At 39.1% G+C, this 20,611-nt stretch overlaps 2 protein-coding genes across 3 annotated transcripts; one reads left to right on the top strand and one right to left on the bottom strand.

The window, feature by feature from the left end:
- Window positions 1–7,225: 7,225 nt before the first annotated feature.
- LOC107381701 (BTB/POZ domain-containing protein 1) lies at window positions 7,226–12,675 on the bottom strand. Of its 2 annotated transcripts, none has more exons than XM_015953523.3 (8): window positions 12,111–12,675; window positions 10,899–11,055; window positions 9,219–9,324; window positions 8,927–9,124; window positions 8,581–8,773; window positions 8,411–8,498; window positions 8,019–8,165; window positions 7,226–7,927 (listed from the first exon to the last, which is right to left on the bottom strand). In XM_015953523.3, exons 1-8 carry the CDS (start codon window positions 12,521–12,523, stop codon window positions 7,769–7,771), a joined length of 1,461 nt encoding a protein of 486 aa, XP_015809009.1. In that variant the 5' UTR covers window positions 12,524–12,675; the 3' UTR covers window positions 7,226–7,768. The 2 variants fall into 2 exon arrangements, with proteins under 2 accessions (XP_015809009.1, XP_015809010.1); XM_015953524.3 differs by having other exon boundaries at window positions 8,581–8,710.
- An 808-nt stretch (window positions 12,676–13,483) lies between these two features.
- Window positions 13,484–20,083, top strand: LOC107381703 (transmembrane 6 superfamily member 1). Its single transcript, XM_070554848.1, has 10 exons — window positions 13,484–13,703; window positions 13,850–13,953; window positions 14,084–14,181; window positions 14,256–14,359; window positions 14,447–14,529; window positions 14,656–14,774; window positions 15,557–15,661; window positions 15,738–15,830; window positions 15,911–16,030; window positions 19,773–20,083. The coding sequence occupies exons 1-10, from the start codon at window positions 13,612–13,614 to the stop codon at window positions 19,962–19,964; spliced, it is 1,110 nt and encodes a 369-aa protein (XP_070410949.1). The 5' UTR covers window positions 13,484–13,611; the 3' UTR covers window positions 19,965–20,083.
- Window positions 20,084–20,611: the final 528 nt, after the last annotated feature.

Genomic DNA, 20,611 nt, shown 5'->3' with positions numbered 1-20,611 from the left:
TGTCTTTGGTTTTTCAGGTTTTAATTCTTTTAAACGTACTCCTACTTAGTGAAGATAAAATACTTACAGAAGGCTTTGCTGAATGTAAATACCATCAAGGTGGAATGCTTTCAACCTATTCAATCCCTGCTATTCATCCGAAGTCCATCACTTGAATAGGTCTTAAAAATATTTTTACTCCGATTTCGTGTGGCTCCTGTAAGAAGGAAAAAGCTTCAGGTCATACATTAGGTTACCATTGTGTTTGATTTGATTTTTATTTGAACATTAAAAATTAAATAGAAATAAAAGAAATATTTACAGACAAAACATACCAGAAAATAACAAAGAAAACAAATATAGCTCTCAAGTATGCAAAATATAGAAAAGAACAAATCTTTCAGATTCTGCTCGAAAAGGAGTAGGAAGAAGCTAATGCTTATTAAATCCTACCCTGAGTGACTCAACAAAATACACACTTGTAAATATTGCTATAAATAAATTGCTCTCCATGTCAAAATAATCTTCCATCCATACACAGTCTCCTTACATGAAAAACAAAAGAATAAAAGTAAATAAAACCTCACCAACCTCACCTATCAAAATACCACTGTACAGAGTACTCAAAGCTTTGTTACATCCATATACTTTTGCAATAGGGCTTTTTTGTTTTTTTTTTAAACTGATTTATATTCACACAACATTTCAAATTTTCATCCAGACTGTTCCACAAATTCATTCCACAGACCACCAGGCTGCACATTTGCCTCAATGTGTTACTTTAGTTATTTTTTTCTAACAAATGAAAGCAACATCACACTCAAAGATCATTGTTGATTGTTGGAAAATGAATATATGAGTCAAACTTGGTCTGAGAGCTAAGCCTGAATCTTTTCAGAACTGGTCAGAAACTCAGAACAATAGACCCTTTCGCTGGCAGTTTTACAGATTTAAAAGCTTGTCTTAATAAATTGTGCCTGACACAAAAAAGTGTCAATTTGGTCTTGCACTAATTTTAAATCTGACAATTTATTTGAAATATAAAAGGATATTTGTCCCATTTTAAACTATTATTTTACTATTTTATAAAAGTTTTATCTGGTTATATGACTGGTTTTTAAATATGTGAAAACTGCCCTTTAATTTTAGTTTGTTGTGCAGCATTTTTACTTTTTTTTTTTATTAATGCACAAATATGATTGGATTAGACCTGCTTGGTTTTCAGTAGAGTGAGTTTGGGACCACGATGCAATGGAACATCATTTTCAAGTCATTTAAGTCAACATGGCTTTAGAGAACCAGGATGTTCATAAATATGTTTTGATAGGTTTTTGTTTACCATTAATGTTATTTTCTCAGCTATTTATTTTCCTGCAACATTATTTCTTATTCTGAGAGGTGAAAAATAAAGTTTCTGATGAGAACCAGGCTGCCTTTATCAGCTTGTCTTGTGTGTGGTCAGTGAAAGAAGAAGAAGAAGAATCATTTCTATAGCGCCTCTCAAGATAAAAATCACGAGGTGCTTCACAACAACAAAAAATGTAAAAATATTAAAAAGCATTTAGAAAATGTTGAAAATATATATTTAAAATGTGCAAAAATAGGCAATTGTGATTAAAAAAATGTTAAGAAAGAGAGAGAGTGAACAGGAAAGAGGGAAATCAGTGGACCCTGAGGAAGGTGGAATAGGTGGGGGGAGCAGAATAAAGAGAGAGTGGTGGAGAAGGTCATCCAAAAGCCAGCTTGAACAAGTGAGTCTTCAGCTGCTTTTTAAAGGAGACCACTGAGTCCACTGATCTCAGGCTCAGGGGGAGAGAGTTCCAGAGTCTGGGGGCCACAGCATCTTTGGTCTTTAGCCTGGTGCGCTGCACAACCAGTAGGCTTTGATCACTGGACCTCAGGGACCTGCTGGGGGTGTAGGGACTAAGAAGATCACCAATGTAAGATGGTGCTTGTCCGTGTAAGGCCCTATGTTTGTGACACATTAAAGGAACTTCAGGAGTGCTGCTTTCACAGGAACAATGGTTCATACGGTAGAAAGCAGATAATATATACATATGTGCATTATTAATGTACTACTGCAACAGGCATCATTGGCTATGTGTCATATGTAGCTCATTACAGAGTTCTGTTAATTAAAAAAACACCTTTAGGTCAATTTTTATATTTACACAAAACATAGAAAATCTATTGTTTTATTTTATTTTTTTATTTTTTATTTTTTTGCTGGCTGACTTTTTAGAAGTTGTTTTGTGATGGCGAAGACAGAGTTAACATTTTATTTGGACCTCTGCAGTGCAATCAGCCGTGATGATAAGGGAGACGGGGAGGGAGGAGGTTGGGGTAAAATGTGAGGGGGATGTGCTGAAACTGGCACACAGTGGAGAATGCTGCATCATCACAGTGATCAGTTTAGATTAAATAATCTACATCTCAGAGCGCTGGGATGGGATGTGTTCAGGGACAGGGCGTAAAACAGGGATTTGCAGATTTTTCTAATTATTATCCTTGTACTTCATTGGGTTTTAAATGAAAGAAAAATAAAATATTTGTAGATTTGCAGTTTATTGTTAAATAGTGAATTTTTGGAAATATATATCTACCTTTTTTAGACCTGTGAAGCATTTCCTGTTGGATCAGCTGATATATTCCATGTCTCATGGCCCTAAGCTCTGTTGTAATCCATCTTCTTTAAAATATGTGACTTACAGATTCTGAATATGACTTTTCCAATAGGTTTTCATGTATTTAGAAATCTATTTAAAAGAAAAGAGTAAAACAATAATTTTCACCAGAAAATAATGTGGGACGCACATTTTCTCTTTTGGTCTTTTCCTTTTTAATTAATACTCTAAACCTCCTTTGAGGATTTCCTAAATAAACAAAACTTGTTTTCTTCATCTGGACAACTAGTAGAGTCTGAAATCCTCAGAAACTAGACCACATGAAGTCCACACAGCTACAAAGACTAATCTGGAGCTCAATGTGTTAATCCGATCCTTTGGGAGCCACGGAGCATTGACTCTCTCTACTTCATTCATGAATCATGACACTCCTCTTAGAAATGGAGCGTAATGCAGCTGGAGTGCTTCTTGTACTTTAGTTCATTGAGGAAACTCTCCACAGCGCTATTTTTGTTAAAGATTTATTCAGTTTGCTAGAGAGGAGGATATGAATCTTTCCTGAGCCAGTTTTCATCCAATCCGACCCCTGCTACATGCTTTCATTAGTTCTCTGATGGTGCATCGTAGGATTTCGTGAGACAGAAAACAACGCAGTCACAGTGAGAGACCTATGAGTGCATACCCTCAGTCTCGTCTGCCAGGCTGTCAGGCTTCATGTGGCCTGTTTGTGACTATACAATGTGACAGCAACGGAGACCATGCGCTGTGGGCCGTGTCCTTGGTGATGAACTCATCCACTACAATCATCACTCTGCCCCGATTCCCTTCTCAGCGCACACAAATGTGTGTGCACAATGCACTCCGTCCTCCTCACCATTACACACAAACACACAGACATCCCCCCCCCCCCCCCCAGCCCCTGCAGCACTCTGCGACCTACATCTGGTGTTGGAGAGTGCAGGGGCTAAGGCTGTCTGGGGCCAGTCAGCCCTTGGCACACAGTAGAGTGTTTATCTAGCATGTGGGCTTGAATGGATGCAATATTAGACAAGCATTTGTCAAGAATATTCATAAATCTACAACATTTTTATTCCATTGCATAAACACATGTGCACAAAGTAGCCATGCACCGATGCGTTCGCTTGATTAAGATCTTTCTTAATCTCAGGCTCAAAGTAAGTTTTGATAAAAGGATGGACAGCTAAGTCCTTCAGGGTTACTTCTGTAAAAAATGCTTATGAAATACATGTGTGGAGTAACCAGGTAGGCAGGTTTTAACATTGCAAATCTGCAACGCCTGCCTCCAGAGGGTTAAAATTGCCACAGCAGATGAGGTTTGACGGCATCTTGTCCCCTGCTCATCCAGCTGCACAGCCTATAAGTTAATCATGCAGCTGCTCAGGTCATCCATGTAAAGAGAGTGGACTCGGCTGCTGAGAGGAGCTTGTTAGTCTGATTATATCTGGTGGTATCTCCAACTAGGACACGTGAACCTTTGGATTACTCAGTCAGGAATCTGAAGCTTTTTCTTTAATTTAGAGAAAGTTCTTCACATTTTTTTCCATTCAGCAGTTATTTGTATAAGCTGAGAAGGCATTTGCCTGTCTGAGCGGTCTGTGTGTTCTTTCAACACTGGACTAAGTTTTTAAACAGAAAAGACTCCCAACTGTACACCACGTTACTAACTGTTACTACAGTGTTTTATAGAGCTGTGTGTGTGTGTGTATGTGTGCATGGATGTAGTTTTATTTGGGGGGGGGGGGGGGTCATGGGGGACATGTTCCCTCCACTTTTTCCAAAGTCAGTTTTTGTCCCCTGCACTTTTTACTGCCCCAAAACAACATTATGCTGTATTAAACAGACACTGGTTGAGCACGTGGACCAAGCAGAAAACAACCGCTTGTGTTGAAGCCCGATGGTTGAAGCCTGTGTCCCATTAGAACCATCCATAAGCTCATCTATTGGCTCTGGTGTTACTTGCTAACGTGTGACTGCAGTTCTGCAGTCCTAATATTGCATAAAAGAGCCTCTGGCTGTAGTTTTATACATATTTTTGTATACTTACTGTAAAGTACTTTTTACAGTACTTTTAAATTATCTGTACATCATGTTTCTCCATGCAGCACTTGTTAATGGTGTACTTCACGCAACATCTTTAATAGCAACGTCCTCCAAGTCCCTTCAATAATGTGAATGAAGTTATAAAACAGCTGACATGAACAGACGTCATATCCCGGCGAATCTGACGCTGGAGGGGGTTATTGATGTTTACCACAAAGTCCTGTACATAGTAATTAATTATCCAACTGCCTTTCACCGTCAGCACACAAACTGCATAACCTTGACTGGTTTGACAATAGGCGCACAAACACGCTCCTTTGGTTTCTGCAGGTTGCTGTGAAACACACCTGAAGCTGGATCCCACACTAGAACATTCTGCATAAATGTTTTTAAATGAACTCCAGTCACAGAGGATGTGTCACAGCAAGCTGTGGAGAATAGACGTGTCAGGATAAACCATGGACAGGTTTTCCAGCACAGTTCTGGACTAATCGAATGCACTTTGAGTGTTTCTGTGTTTTTCATTAACACGGTCACATTGGACAGTTTGTGACATTTTGTCATCTTATTGGGTAGGGATGTGTATTGGTGAAATTCTGGCGATACGATACTTATCACGATACAGGGGAGACGATATGATATATCACGATATATTGCGATACATTCAGTCGGACAATTATAGCGATTTTTTAAGACTAAAATTACTATAGGAAAATTCAATAAATGGTCCAAACTGATACTTAACACGATTAACATGAGGTATCTGAACCATAATAGAGGGATTTACATTTCAGTGGTGGAAACAAACTCCATTGCACCCTACTGCTGACTAGTGGACGGCATTTGATTTGCACCAAAAGAAAAGAAAATGCACAAATGTTTGCACGTAAATTCTTCCAAAAAAAATCGATACACAGCTTTTGAACATTGATATAATATCGCAGGAAAAAATATTGCGATATATTGCTATATTGATATTTTCTTACATTCCTATTATTGGGACACAATCTGGAATGCGCATTTTTAAAATACAATAAACATTAATAATATTTAATAAAGAGAAAAATTTATACGACTTTATTTTATAGCAACTATCGGGATTGTAATTTTTACTAAGAAAATTCACAATCTAAGACAGTAACTGTACACGATGTTATAAAATTTCACTAAACACATCGACGTATCACTGAATTTGAAAGTGTTTTAAAAGTGTTTTGTATTCTAAACTTCTAGATCTCTGAAACATTTTACAGATCTATTTTCTGATTTTAAGAGACTTAAATGAACAACGTTGCTTTTACGATTCACTGTTTCGATGTAGATTTTTCTTCATATATAAAGCAAAATTTATCATGATTTTTTTATATTATCAAATAAAGCTGAGAATAGCTATGTGTGGGTTTACCCACATACTGTAGATTTTTTCCAAATATTCTAAATAATTAAGACATTTTTGTTTAAAAGTATGAGAAACAGATTAAATCTGAGTAAGAGACATGATGCAACCCAGCCTCTGACTCAGTTTTTCTAAGTTAAAGGACCTTTGCTGTTGTTGATAAATCTGAAATAAATTAAATGTTTTCATTCTGAATCGTGTCACATGCTGTCAGAACATCAGACGCATAAATCCTTTTTCCTGCTGTCAGTGTTTATGTAGAAATGTCTCTCACCATTTACACACACACACACACTAGGACGTCACATTGGTAATGTTTAATACTTTTAAGAAACCAGCTCAACTTATGCAGCCCCCCTCCAATCAGTTTTATTTGTACCTCCTGTAAAAACCCTGAAACACAGGTGAGGTGAGGCCAAAGGTCTGATCAAGTCTTTGACTTGTCTCTACTGTTTTCAGTTGTGGGAGGAATAAAAACCCTGCATCAACTGTTTTTCTTGGATCCTTTTTTAAAGCTTGTCTAAGTGGGCAGTGAGCAGGAGAAGCTGTTGGGTCTCGGTGACTCACCTGACAGCCTTCATGGATTCATCATCTCATCAAAGCCCACTCACAGCTGTCTGAGGGCCTCGTTTTCACTGTCTGTCTCGTGGAAATGTGCACCTTATGCAATAAAAGAGCACTCCATTTTTGAGCTGCAGAGGCAGGCATCTGTAGAAATTGTCTTTCCTTGTCAAGTAAATAACAAATCTATTAAGGTCTTTTAAACTTACAATAAGATCTGAAAAATACTTATACTTAGCTGTGCCTGTTTTCTTTAAAATTGTTATTTGGCTGCAGTTTTCAATGATTTTTTTCACATCGGCCTGTAATATTCCATAATGAATCCACTGATTTACAACCAAAGGCATTTTTTTCTGTTAAACTTTAGTTTTTTTTAAACACCAACAGAAAACATTCCCAACTATTGTGAGACATTCCACCAAACGTGGGTTGAATTTCTAATATAAAATCTAAGATTCATGGGCAGATGTGAGTTTTTATGAAAGCAGCATCATCTAGTGACTAGAAAGAGGAATGAACACATGACCAACTTCCTCCAGAGGTCCTCAGAAGAACCAGTCTGACCCTAGTCTTCATACATTTTATTGCCCAAAGCTAAAAAATAGACCATTTACTCATTCGTTTATTCATGAATGTCTCAGAACATGTTTTCTTTTTTTTACATTTGAGTGAACTATAAGTTACAGCACTGGCAAAAGCACACCACCAACGATGGAGCATGTATGTGATACAAAACAAAACTCTTAGACAGGTGCTACATAAATGATCACAGTGAATAAAAATATGAAATCATACCGTCAAACGACTCAGCATAAATAAATTGGCATGTCAAATGTCTTTGCACACTAATGCTGTTTTATCGCGTAACAAACAGGATTTTTAGATTATTTACAACTTGGGGGGAAAAAAGGGTTTTCCTTTCATTTTTTGTCAACATAGCTGAGATTTTCTCCACAAACTCTCCAACATTCTTGATTACATATGTACACCACTGTTTTATACAGATCCTTACACACACCACACTCGCATAAACACACAATTATTATTCCAGGGGTCCAGAGGCACAATGTCCATTTCTATCAGTCCAGTGACCCCAGTAGTCTGAGGTCTCCCCAGTTTAACGTACCAGTATGGCAGCATGATGAGTCTATATATAGTAGATGATTTCAGGTATCTGCCCATCCTCCACTGACGTGCCGTTGTTATTTCCAGGCGAGCTAAAGAAGAGAAACGTTGTCTTTGTCCCTGTTGACGACTCCTGGGTCACTTTCTTCAACCCTTTGGTGCCGTAATGTGAATCTGGACCCTGAGAAGTAAACATAAAAACAGGTACGTTGTCATGTCAAGCAATCCATTCGTCTGAGAATAGTTTCTAAATACAGAAAGCTCACACTAACTTTTAAAGTAGCACATGCAGTGTAGCTGACATTGGGCAGGATCTCAACAGGCTCCTTGAACATCACTCGAAAGGTGTTAGCTGTGCCGTCGCAGCTGAAACCCGTGTCATTCTGCCCCAGTGTGATGCGTTTGTCACTCTCCATGATCTGGAAAACGGCAGAAAGAGGAAGCAAAGAGATGAAAAAGAAAAGATCCACAACTTTCCTATTTTAGCTTGTTTATGAATAGAAAGGAGCGTTTATCATCATTTGTTGTTAGTTGGACACAACAAACATCTTTTTAAATGACTCACTTTAATAACGTTTGAATTAAGAATAAAGCCATTTGCACAAAGATGTCCTACAAAAGTGTAAAATATAACAGAGAGCGGTGCTGTAAAGCTAAGCGTTACCTGGATGTTGACCTGATAGTCTGTGGGTCCATGTATTGAGCCATACAAGCCAAACCCCACTATTGAAATTCTTCTGTTAACATTAAATCTACAAAAGAGAAAAAAGACAATCAGAAATATAATTATTCATTAAGTTTATTATGACTATCAGCTGGCAAACATCACCTTACCTGATTCTATCGCTGGTGCCGCTGTACCCCCATCGACTCTCAACCTGCTGAAATCTATTAATGCTGCACTCCTCCCCCCTGAGGCAGCAGCGAGGTCTGTCAATGTAGTCGACCCGTGGTTTGGGGTTTACTGTAAAGTGTAAAAACAGATTTACCACCTCCCGATCGAACAATATTCCAGACTGGGCAGGCCCTGTTGCACAAGAAAAAATATCAAACTGGTTTCTGTGGTTGGAGTTGTATGGACACACCAGGAACACGATGAATGTGTCGAGTAATGGCTGAACTGGTCAGAATGTGTCGCTATGGCCTGACAACCAAATGACACATTTTGGTGCATACTTACCGGCAGCAAACTCCTCAACAGTCATGAGCGGGAAGCGGATGAGTGGGAGAGCTTTGCCCAGAACACTCTGCTTGTTCTCCGGGGTCGGGGGAAGCTGTTGCCTGTAACACTCCGCCTCTGCCCAGCGCACCACCGCTTCAAACAGACGGTTCTCCCTGATGCTGAGCGTGTCTCTCTCGAGCACAGCACATAAAGTGTCTACATGCACAAACACATAAAGTTTCGGTGTTTTATAGAAGAAGAAAAAAAAAGCAGTTGAGGAACAAAAATGGAAACAGGAAGATTCTCATACCGAGGTCAATGTCCGTAAAACCTTCTGCGTTTATTGCATCTGCAGTGCTTTTGTCTATAGTGTCCAAGCAGAGACTGGCAAGTTGAGGCTCGTCAAATAACCTCGCCTGTAAATAAAGAGCACAACAAAAACAAACATTTAGCTCTTTTTCACTCATTTCTAGCTATTTAAATTACACACAAGGCTGCATTTATTTGGAGCACATTGTGGACTCCAAAAGCAGCAAGGTAGAAAATGACCTTAGTAGATTTTTCCATTTATTGTGTTTTAAGTTAATAGAACAGAGTTATTGCAGTCATTTTCAGATTTCAGTCAGAAATATCCTTGAGCTGAGTTATGACATTGAAAGCTACTAAAAACCTGCTGGGGTTAAGAACACATTTAAGTTGGACATTGGCTCACAGAGATGCTACGTGTCATTCAACTGGAACTGCTACATCCACACAAGACTGGCTCTCGCAGCAAGCTTGAGGAGGGCTGGAGACCTTTCCTAACCCACCACAAGGCTATCTAGCTGGTGAAATGGTTTGGATTAATGACTGGTGCTGAAACATACCTAATGTAATTTTGCTCTATCATCTGTAATGGGCCATTCCCATCTGTACCGGGTCGGCCCGGGCCGGGTAGCCCCAGTCGGCCCCAGCCTGGCCCGGTTGATTCCACACATCATTGCCTTAAGCCCATGTGGGCTGATTCTACCCACCAATCAGAGGCTTGCTCTAATGGAAGGTGTGAATTTGCTGTCAGCAGTGGGTGTGTTGGCCCTGGTCGGCCTGAAGCAGACCCCCTCGACAAGAGGGCTGAGAATGAGCCTTGGTTGGCCCGGAAAAATACCAGGCCACCCAGAAATGTAAACAACCTACGCTACCCGGCCCGGGTCGACCCGGTACAGATGGGAATGGCCCATTAATGTGCTTAATAGTGACGGTTTTACAAACCTTTCTGTTTACAATGTGGTCTGGCAGCCCCCCCCCCCCCCCCCCTCCTTTTTTCTCCCTCTTTTTCTTTTTTTTTTTTTTGTCTTTTTTATTTTTAAGTTTAGTATTTTTATTCTTATTTTGATTATAAACATATGTTTGTTTATATGGCTTGACTAAAAACCTGACAAATAAAATATTATAAAAAAGACCTTTAAGTTGTTTGTGTTGAGTTATGCTTGCAGGGTGAAACACATGAATAAAGCAGGCAGCAGTGGAAAGGAAAAGCCCAAAAATAACAGATCAACTAACGTTAAACTAATCCTACCAGCAGAAGCCGGAAGATGGTCTGCTGTGAACACAAAATAAGGTAAACAGCCTTATCATCTGTAAGGGCTTCGGTTATGTGGATCCCAGCTGATAAAATGTGCAACACTGACTTTTTGGCACGTTTTATCACATAACAGCTTCTAGTACTCTGCCCGAGAACAGAACATGCTGATAACAACTCTTTGTTTCTTCTTTTGAATAATTCTCTTGCTTTTTTATTATCATGAATTTCAACAAGAGCATTTATGAAGGAGAAACTGCTCACAGGAAGATCTGAGGGCATACAAACTAACCCTTCAGTGGCAAAAGGTGCTTTTGTCAAGTTTCACCTTTAAATAAATTGAATTAGTATTTAAAATCAATTGTCACATAGCAACTGGAGGTGCCCAGTATTGTCGTCGTAAAAGCTGAATTATGCAGGCGAGACGGTAACCTGAGTGAGAAGCATGAAGGCGTTGTCAGCTCTGAGGTGTTTAGTGAGGAACTCCACACAGTGGCTCTCCAGGGCAGGGAGGGCATATTTCTTGGCTGTATACAGAGTCGTCATCACCGTCTCCGGACCAATGTGGACCTCGTCAGAATACAGGAACCTACATAAGAAGGAACATAGTTACATTTTGGGATGTTTAGCCAGCACTTATATAACACTATAAACTCCCACACAGTTAAAATACTCTGGAAAAAACCCCACCCCAAATCACATATCACTTCTTTAAACACTGCTATTTAAAAACTTGATGGTTTTATTTCCTTTTAAACCATTTGAAGACATTTCAATTTCCTTTTCCGTTTATATTAATGGAAAATGAAATACATTGAAATCATTGGGTTGCTTTGTCACTAGCAACCTGTGACAAAAACAGTTTTTTGTGTTCATTGATTACCTCAGCAAAGTGATTTTAAATAAATTCAATTCAAGTTTATTTATATAGCGCCAAATCACGACAAGAGTTGTCTCAAGGCACTTCACACAATAAACATTCCCATAGAGGTCAGTTCATTAAGCCAATCAGTAAAAAGTTTCCTATAAAAGGAACCCAGCAAATTGCATCAAGTCACTGACCGATGTCAGTGACTTTACAGCAATCCTCATACTAAGGAAAACTCCCTTTTAACAGGAAGAAACCTTAAATGAGGTTTTTGAGATATTTTTTAATAGAACTTCAATAAAAACTTGAAAGATGTCCTTAGAGAATTAATAATAATAATAAAACATTTAAAAACACATCCAAAAGGATTTTATTTGTGTGGCTCTCTAATTAAAGCCACACAAAGACGTGTCTTTGTAACAAGCTAGTTCTTGTTATGAAAGGATGCAACACCAGTTCATCCCTTGAGTTAGGGTTTTGTGCTGAATAACTTGAGTCCATATTAAATGACTGACCATCATAACTCTTTATTCCACTGACTGATCAGGTGTGACGACTGGACAGATCCATTAAAAACTGATTTAAAGGAAATAATGAGCTACTCTTACAATGCAAATGTTAGTATCACACCAAATGTGCAATGTTTTTCTAATTGAAGTATTTGCCACAATTAAAAATGTAAAAACCACAAGCCCACTGAGTAAAATAATGAGAACAGTGTTGTGTGACAACCTGAAGTTGCATGTATTTAGAGTACATACACCTGTCCGAAGTACCTGAGCAAGGAGAGGAAGGCTGCTGGCTCCACATCTGGGAGCTCTATTTCAGTCGAGGTCGTGGCCATTCCTCCGTTGAACATGGCATCAAAGACGGCGCTGCCTGCGGCCAGGACGAATTTATGAGCCGGTATCCTCTGGGCCTGTCTGCCTTTCCCCACTATGAACCTGACGTCGCTGAGCAGCTCGTTGTTGAAGAGGAAGGCGAAGCGCTCTTTCAGTGAACTCTTGGTCGCCTGCCAGTTGTACATGGGCTCCCGGTGAAGGCCGAGGACAGGCGGGGAGGCGGACGGTCCGGGAGCGGACACTGGTATGTTAGACAACGACGCCACGGCTCCACACTGAGACGAGTTTGATGCAGCCTCTTGGCTGTTTTGGTTTGACGCCAATCCGCTACCACTCCCGCTGGCCATTACAACACACAAACTAATATACAAATGTTAGTACAAAAAATCCCGCTTTTGTTACATGACCGGGAATCGACCGCATGGGTGCATCATTATTTATTTACGTATTATCCATCACGAGGCTACAGCTGCGGCTTGCTAACAAAACCCAAACGTACTTCCTCGAAACACTTCTTCTTCTTTGGTGTTTTACGGCAGTCTGTAAGCCTTTAGTTGCACTACCGCCACCCTTTGACTTTAGATGGCCATTGCAGTTTTTGTCCTTGAAACCAAGTAAAAACTAGAAAACTTTCTTAGAACCGTATGTACAGTCTATGCTTAGAACCAGTAACACTCTTTGATTTGGTATAAGAGGTCAGCGCAAAATTAAGAATGCAAAGAACAAGTTAGAAAAAAAGAGAGATATGATATGGGATGCTGCACATAGTCATATTTTTTCTTTTAGACACAATCTCTCTCTCTCTCTCTCTCTCTCTCTCTCTCTCTCTCTCTCTGTAAAGTTTATTTATTATTATTATTTCAAAATATATTTATTTAATTTATTGAAGCAGCTTCATGCTCCAAATTATCTTTCTGCACCCAGTTTCAGTTTTTCCATTTGCCCTCTAGATGTAAGGAGTTTGTTTTACTTGAATATCTTTGTCAAAACCAAAACATTAAAAATATTGAGTTTAATTGTCACTTAGGCTATTTGGCTAGACAGTGTAATAAAGAAAATCTGGAACATTCTTGTCTGCTCATGAATGTGAGCAGCTGTGCGCGCGCGTTGGGAGGAAGTTAATCCTCTCAGGCTCAAAATAAGTTTTGATAAATGGACGAACAAGTAAGTCCTTCACATATGAGTTAAAAAAAATGCTCCTGAAATACGTATGTGGAGTAACCAGGTAGGTAGTTTTAACTGTTGCAAACCTGCAACGCCTGCCTCCAGAGGGTTAAAAGTAGATTCATTAATCCAGACAGACCAGACGGACGAACCGAGCATGCCTGCTGCTCCAGCACTCTCCAAACATCCCCTAAATTATGACACAAACTAAATCAGGAGTCAATTTATTCTAAATTCTTCACCGTCTTAAGCTCGACCCCACTGGGCAGCAATGAGCGCTTCTGCTGGGACAGGGGTGTTCATGCTGTCCCTGATGTCCATACCCTTCTGCTATTTATTCAACTCTCTAGTTTACAACAACAGGTAAGTGCTTGTAAACAATTTTTTTCATGTTGTAAATTTAACTTTCTGTGGTGATACAAACAAATATTATTAGATGTAGCCAAACATTTCTTGATTATTTTTAGCCCATTGGGTAGAAAAACATGGTGTTCTTATGTTGCATCCAGTGCTGAAGCTTTTCTCTTTGCTGGGAGCACGGCAGTTGTGATTCTGGCTATTTCAGTCCGTTTTATGCTCAAGAAGAAAGCTCCAGTTGATCCACTTTTCTATGGTAGGAATTTTCTATTTGAAACACAAGTTTCTGTCCAAAACAAGCTACATCTTTTTGGTATCAAGTAAAAAAAAAAAAAACGTCATGAATGTAAGAGAAAACCTAAAAGTGTGCATGCATTTGTATGCAGTGTATGCAGTTTATGCTTTCCTCAGTGTTGTGAACCTGATCATTGGACTGGAGCAGGACAACATCATTGATGGATTTGTGACTTTTTACCTAAAAGAGGCAAGTGTTAATTGTGTGTTAGGCCTAAAATTGTCCCAGCAAATATGTTTCTAATAGATCTACTTCGACTCCAGGGAGATCCACACATTAATACAGCGCATGGTCATATGCTCTCCTATTGGGATGGTTGTGCACATTACCTCATGTATCTGCTCATGATTGCTGCAATCACTTGGGGGTAAGGCCAGTTTTTTCTCTCTACTTTTCTATTTATATGTCATTTTATTTCTGGTTTTGCAGTGGCTGTGTTTTATTACTTGCACAGGGACAGTTATCGGACAATTGGGCTGTACTGGGTAGGATCTTTTGTCATGCGCACCATAGTCTACATTCTTGGGAACGCTGTGGGTAAGTAACTTGTCTTCAATAGTCCATGATGACCATTAATCCTCAGAAAATAAAATGTTAGCTCAAGTGTGTTAGCTGAGCGTGAACTAAATAAGATATTTTAGTATGTTTTGCTTTTTTTTTTAGGAAAATATGGAACCCAAGTTAGTTTTCTCTTCGTCCTTCACATGCTTCATGTCTCAGTGTCCGTGTGGGCTTGCATCCAGGTCTTCAGACAACCCTCTACATGTGATGTTCCGATAACAGTAAGCAACTCTTCTCTTCAAGAGATGACTAAATACAATACGACACTTTGTTATACTAAATTCTATACCTAGCAGATAGCCTTTACTACATAAAAGAAATCACATATGGAGCTTCTGGTCCTTGGTTCTGCACAAGAGATTGTTTCTGTCTAAAACATTAGAATTATTCAAATTAACATGTAAAGAAAACAAATCCCAACTTGGTCGTTCAGTCCTTGTGTTTTATAGAAATAAATACACATACCACTAGTACTACAACTACTAGTAGCAGTAGTACAACCAAAAAGCACCTTCCATGACCTTATCAGCAAACCAAGGTGCTGAACACAACCACAGAACACACAACAAGAACAAATACAGTGTTGTGGAGCTTTAAAATAAAGATAAGTTAAAAAAAAATCATAAAACATCAAGAGAAAGTCAAGTAAAAACAGGAAATGATCATAAAAACACATTAATGAGGTAAAAAAAATTATCAATCAGTAAAAGATCAAGGCAGTGTTGTGATCCCTAATGCTGAAACGCCATCACATAAAAACGAGTCTTCAAGCAACCAGAAGGGATGACGCCTGCCCAACGCTCAAAGGCAACTCACTCTGGAGCGTTGGAGCTGAGAACGGATGATCTTCCCTCGATCTGTGCTAGGAGCGATTGGACTTTGGTGAAAAGAAGATTTGCTAGTTTGGCTTTGCGCAGTAACGTCTTTGAAGCACTTTAAACTTCAAGGGAATATTAGGGTGCACAAAAAGATGAAGGCCTTTGTTGTTGCTGTTATTTTTCAGAAAATCCAAGAAGCAAAAAGGACAAACTTGTTCCACAGACCTCTGGATTTGCTGTTTGTCATCTACCTCATTCTGGCTTTGACATTTTGTGTCTTTAGGGGACTGGTAGGAACAATTACAAGACATAGTACAAAAAAATCTACTGTGTTTCATCTATTAAATTCTTTTGTATGTGTTTGAGGTTGCTCTTGATTGTTCAAGCAAATGGTGCCAGGACTACGCACGACAGTATGAGCCTTACCTGAAAGACCCCTCGGCCTATCCCAAAGTTCAGGTAACCAAGTGACAGAACATCACCTGGACAGTGTCGTTAGTATAATTTTTAATGTATTAAACTGCACCTGTGTGTATCAGATGCTCGTGAGCATGCTGTATTCTGGACCATACTACATAGTCACTCTGTATGGGCTGTTGGTTCCTGGATGCAAATGGATGCCGGAGCTGACTGTTGTTCACTCAGGAGCAGTAGCACAGGTACAGACTAGTTATTCCTACCCCACTCTACACTATATAAGATTATCTATAATAAAAGCTTGATTTTTCTGCATATACAGTACTATTCAGTTTTGGCCCTTTAGTAAAGGGTGAGGCGGAGAGAGGAGCAGTTCTCACTCAGTTCTGTCTTCGGTAGTAAATACCCTACTGAGCTTTTCTTGGTCATATGTTTATGATGAGACTTGCTGTAATGCAAATGCCCTCAACTAATAATCACAAATGTGCAGTGTTGACTGAGTCACTTTACCTTCAGCGGCTAGTGATAATATCCCAGGTGGATGGTGTCAAGTAAGAATAAAAACTCCGACACATCACTTTCCCTTTTCTGACGGCTCCCAGCACTTTTCCCCCAATGCCTTCCTGGACCAACAAACATCTCTGTCACTGCCCCTCACTGTGACACTCATCCATCCAAAGCCACTTCCATTGTGTCATCGAACTTGATTTATGCTGAATGTAGCAGTAATGTTTTGTATCAGCAGAAAAAGGACTGAGTACACATCCTTGATGAACTCCTGTGCTCTAAAACAATAGTCAGAATTGTGTCTTTTTGAGGAGGAGGGCCAAAATCTAGAGATTAAATTGGAATTAAACTCAACACTCAAAACTTCAGCACACAGCTGACTGATCAGAGGTGTGTTATTTTATTTCTCTGTCAGCAACATTAGTGAATGAGGAGGGGGTCCCTAATGGAGAAGCTGAAAGTAGAATATGTGTGCTTTTCAAAAGTTTCTTATATATATATATATATATATATATATATATATATATATATATATATATGTGTGTGTGTGTGTGTGTGTGTGTGTGTGTGTGTGTGTGTGTACACACACATAATATTGTTGAACTATAAAACGAATTCTGTGCAAAATCTTTTAGTTTTTAACCTCATTACAGATTAAACATAGATAGAAGACCAGACATGTGGAAAAGCCATGTTTATTCTTAGAGGTTATTTTTGCTGTATGAAACTTTTTAGTTTATCCTGCTGTGTTAATCAGCAACTTCTAGATGAGCATGATAGAGACATCTATTTAGATCTAAAAATGGAAACTATGAAGATTGGCGCGAGCAGCTAGCTATCCAATCTCATCTCTGCTATAAAAAGCAGCTATTGTGTTTGAGTGGTACACTGGTGTGTCACTCATCTGTGGGGCTAAGGGTGGAAGGTGACTTCAGACACAGAGGAATGGTGGTATTGGTGGTATTCACTTAAATGTCAGCTGTTTAGCCAGGCTATTAATAGGGGAGCGGAAGCCCTGGTAGTCTGTGTTGCTTTGTTCCTCTGTGGAACCCCCCACCCCCCACCCCCACCCCCGAGAGGTTTAATAATGTAAATCTTTGAAAGACAAGTTAATGTTAGAAATATATATTTTTTGTCATTAAAAAATCTATTTACTTATTCTTAAAGTCTCATAACATCATACTGTTGCTTTTCTCTTGTGTACATTGCCCTCTGTGTGATCTGTCCACTTTAGAATACACTGCTTTTTATTTAAAATTATGAAACATAAAGATAAGTTTTCCATTTCATCTCATTATCAGTATGCTTTGTGTTGATAAGACTCATGTATTTTATGAAAGAAAATCCTTGAGAAACACCACACAAAACACTTGTGTGATTTAAAAAAACACTTGTATTATTATTACAGTAATATCACAGAAAAAAATGCAAATTTTTGTATAAATGCTTAATCTTTGTACATAGTAAATAAAAATTAGATGCACCATTTCAGTTGTTGTTCAGGTAGTATCAGCATACAGCCATTTAAGATAAGGAGGCTAAAATATTCTCTAAATGACTGATAAAATGACAATTGTAGTACCAGCTGTCAGACACTGGAGAGCAGCAACTCCACATCTTCCGTGCTTTTCTAAACGCTATTGGAAACGAAAATGTTGTTCAGTTTTTCTTCCAGCAGAGGGCACTAATTCCTCGTTCTTTCAAAGCAGGAAGAATTTAGAGGAAGTGTTCCTGCTAAGCAACTTTTAGCTTCATAAATCTAGTTCTTTCTTCTCTTGCTGCTCATCCTCCTTACTAATAATTCCCAAGATGACAAAAGTAAATATGATTTTTTAAAAGCTTCATTAAGATAACGAGGCTAAAATATTCTCTCCTAAATGGCTAAAAGTAGAAAAGTGTAGTAGCTTTCAGGCTCTAGAGAGCAGCAACTCCCCATCTTCCCTTCTTTTCAACTTCAGGGTTCATTTCAAGATCCTGGTTCTGGTCTATAGGGCCTTACATGGACAAGCACCATCTTACATTGGTGATCTTCTTAGTCCCTACACCCCCATCAGGTCCCTGAGGTCCAGTGATCAAAGCCTACTGGTTGTGCAGCACACCAGGCTAAAGACCAAAGGTGACAGATCATTTGCTGCTGTGGCCCCCAGACTCTGGAACTCTCTCCCCCTGAGCCTGAGATCAGTGGACTCAGTGGTCTCCTTTAAAAAGCAGCTGAAGACTCACTTGTTCAAGCTGGCTTTTGGATGACCTTCTTCACCACTCTCTCTTTATTCTGCTCTCCCCACCTATTACACCTTCCTCATGATCCACTGATTTCCCTCTTTCCTATTTACTCTCTCTCTTTCTTAACATTTTTTAAATCACAATTGCCTAATTTTGCTCATTTAAAATATATTTTTAAACATTTTCTAAATGCTTTTTTATATTTTTACATCTTTTGTTTTTGTGAAGCGCCTAGTGATTTTTATCTTGAGAGGCACTATAGAAATTATATTTTCTTCTTCTTTTCTAAATGCTATTGGAAACCAGAGTGCACCACTTGCTTTTTTTCGCCTGCAGACGGTGCAAATTCCTAAATCTTTCAAGGCAACAAAACAGTGTTTGAAAGAATTTGGAGGACGCGTTCCTACCAAGTAATTATTTTAACTTTATAAATCCAGTTCCTCCTTCTATTTCTACTCCTCCAGATTTTTTAAAGCTTTATTAAAGGGATACTTTGCAACGTTTTCCTAAATTTTAAATGATTTTCTTGAGCCAGTATGTGCTAAAACGTCCCTTTACAGGGTTGATGAAAGGCTACCCAGATATTGCCTCTTGTGGCCAGAATATTCCACTTGCAACTTCAGAGTTGCCTATCTGGTCTTTTGGGACCTGGAAAAATTAGCTGACATGCCTGGCACTGCAGTCTGCTTCCAGCAAAGAGTGGGGAGACGTTTCAGCTGTTAGATTAAGGTGTTAAAAAGACGAAAGCATAGCGAACAGATGAGATTTGCATTTGGTTCTACAAACAGACACTGATGTGCTAAAAGCAAGCCAAAAACTGCTTAAGTCTCCCTTAAGACAAGGAGGCCAAAATATTCTCTTCTAAATGGCTATAAAGAACAACAGTGTAGTACTAGATTTCAGACACTAGAGAGCAGCAACTCCCCATCTTCCCTTCTTTTCTCAATGCTGTTGGAAACCAATGTGTTGTTCTTTTTTTTGCCAGCAGAGGGCGCAGATTCCCAGTTCTTTCAATACTACAAAACAGTGTTTTGAAGAATGTAGAGGATGTGTTCATTAAGAAACTCTTTTAAGTTTAGAAATCCAGTCCCTTCTTCTCGTTCTACTCTTCCTCTTCCTTCTCCAAGAGGAAATAGGAAAGATTAAATATTTTTCAAGGCTTCATTAAAGAGGTTGCAGCATAATGGTAATTATGAGTTTGTATCAATGTTTCTGTTTGTGCATCACTATCATCCTTTCTGCTCCATCTCACAGGCCCAGTTCACTCATATTGGTGCATCTCTGCACACACGGACACCGTTCTCCTACAGAGTACCAGCTGCCAGCCAACCTGTCTTCTTGCTGGTTAATGTCCTATACACTCTGTTGCCACATATCCTGTGCTATCGCTGCTGCACCCAGCCAGCCTTCTTTCTCAGACAAATAAACGAGGAGAAGAAAGAATGACTCAACAGTTCGGGGAAAGACAGAGTCAATGTTTTGGAAACCAAATAAACAGAATTTGTGCCATGCATGTTATGTTGTTAACTGTGCAAATGTGAATAAAATTAAATAATGCCTCTAGAGTACTTGAGGTTTCCATTCACTTTTCCCAAAGACAACATTAATGATAAATAAATCATCAGGGCTTGTTTCATGTGCTTAGTCTCAGAAAATGGTCAGCTTTGTCTGCCCCACATATCTACAGCATTGATATGAATGATATCTGTGATGTGTCTAAAAATATCTCCCTACTCAAATTGTCTCCAAGATGCTGTAAAATGGTACTTAGATAAATATTTCTGATTTTATATTCTCCTTGCAACAAACAGCCACTAATAGGAATTATGACAACTGATTAAAGGACAGATTTAGCAACATTTAAAAATATATGTGGACGACGGTGCAGGAGTTCAGTGATCGCCCCGTAATCGGAAGGTTGCAGGTTCGAGCCCAGCTCAATCTGTCACTGTCTTTGTGTCCTTGGGCAAAACACTTGTAACCTGGTAGAGCTGTATCACACTGTGTGTGTGTGTGTGTGTGCGCGCGCGCGTGTGTGAACGGTGTGGGTGCAGCAACACAGGTGATTTCAATTAGAAATCAAGCACTGCTCC

This window comes from Nothobranchius furzeri, chromosome 9, assembly GCF_043380555.1.
Source record: "Nothobranchius furzeri strain GRZ-AD chromosome 9, NfurGRZ-RIMD1, whole genome shotgun sequence".
Classification (NCBI taxonomy): domain Eukaryota; kingdom Metazoa; phylum Chordata; class Actinopteri; order Cyprinodontiformes; family Nothobranchiidae; genus Nothobranchius; species Nothobranchius furzeri.
This window is presented reverse-complemented; position numbering and strand designations above follow the sequence as displayed.

What these genes read in the sequence shown, in the direction of transcription:
- LOC107381701 (XM_015953523.3), bottom strand. Translation starts at nt 12,523, where the DNA reads ATGGCCAGCGGGAGTGGTAGCGGATTGGCGTCAAACCAAAACAGCCAA. An exon ending in TGTTGAGGAGTTTGCTGCCG is followed by an intron (nt 8,774 to 8,926) that starts GTAAGTATGCAC and finishes CTTGTGCAACAG; the next exon opens with GGCCTGCCCAGTCTGGAATA. An exon ending in GGCACCAGCGATAGAATCAG is followed by an intron (nt 8,499 to 8,580) that starts GTAAGGTGATGT and finishes TCTCTTTTGTAG; the next exon opens with ATTTAATGTTAACAGAAGAA.
- LOC107381703 (XM_070554848.1), top strand. Translation starts at nt 13,612, where the DNA reads ATGAGCGCTTCTGCTGGGACAGGGGTGTTCATGCTGTCCCTGATGTCC. An exon ending in TGACTTTTTACCTAAAAGAG is followed by an intron (nt 14,182 to 14,255) that starts GCAAGTGTTAAT and finishes CTTCGACTCCAG; the next exon opens with GGAGATCCACACATTAATAC. An exon ending in ACTCAGGAGCAGTAGCACAG is followed by an intron (nt 16,031 to 19,772) that starts GTACAGACTAGT and finishes TCCATCTCACAG; the next exon opens with GCCCAGTTCACTCATATTGG.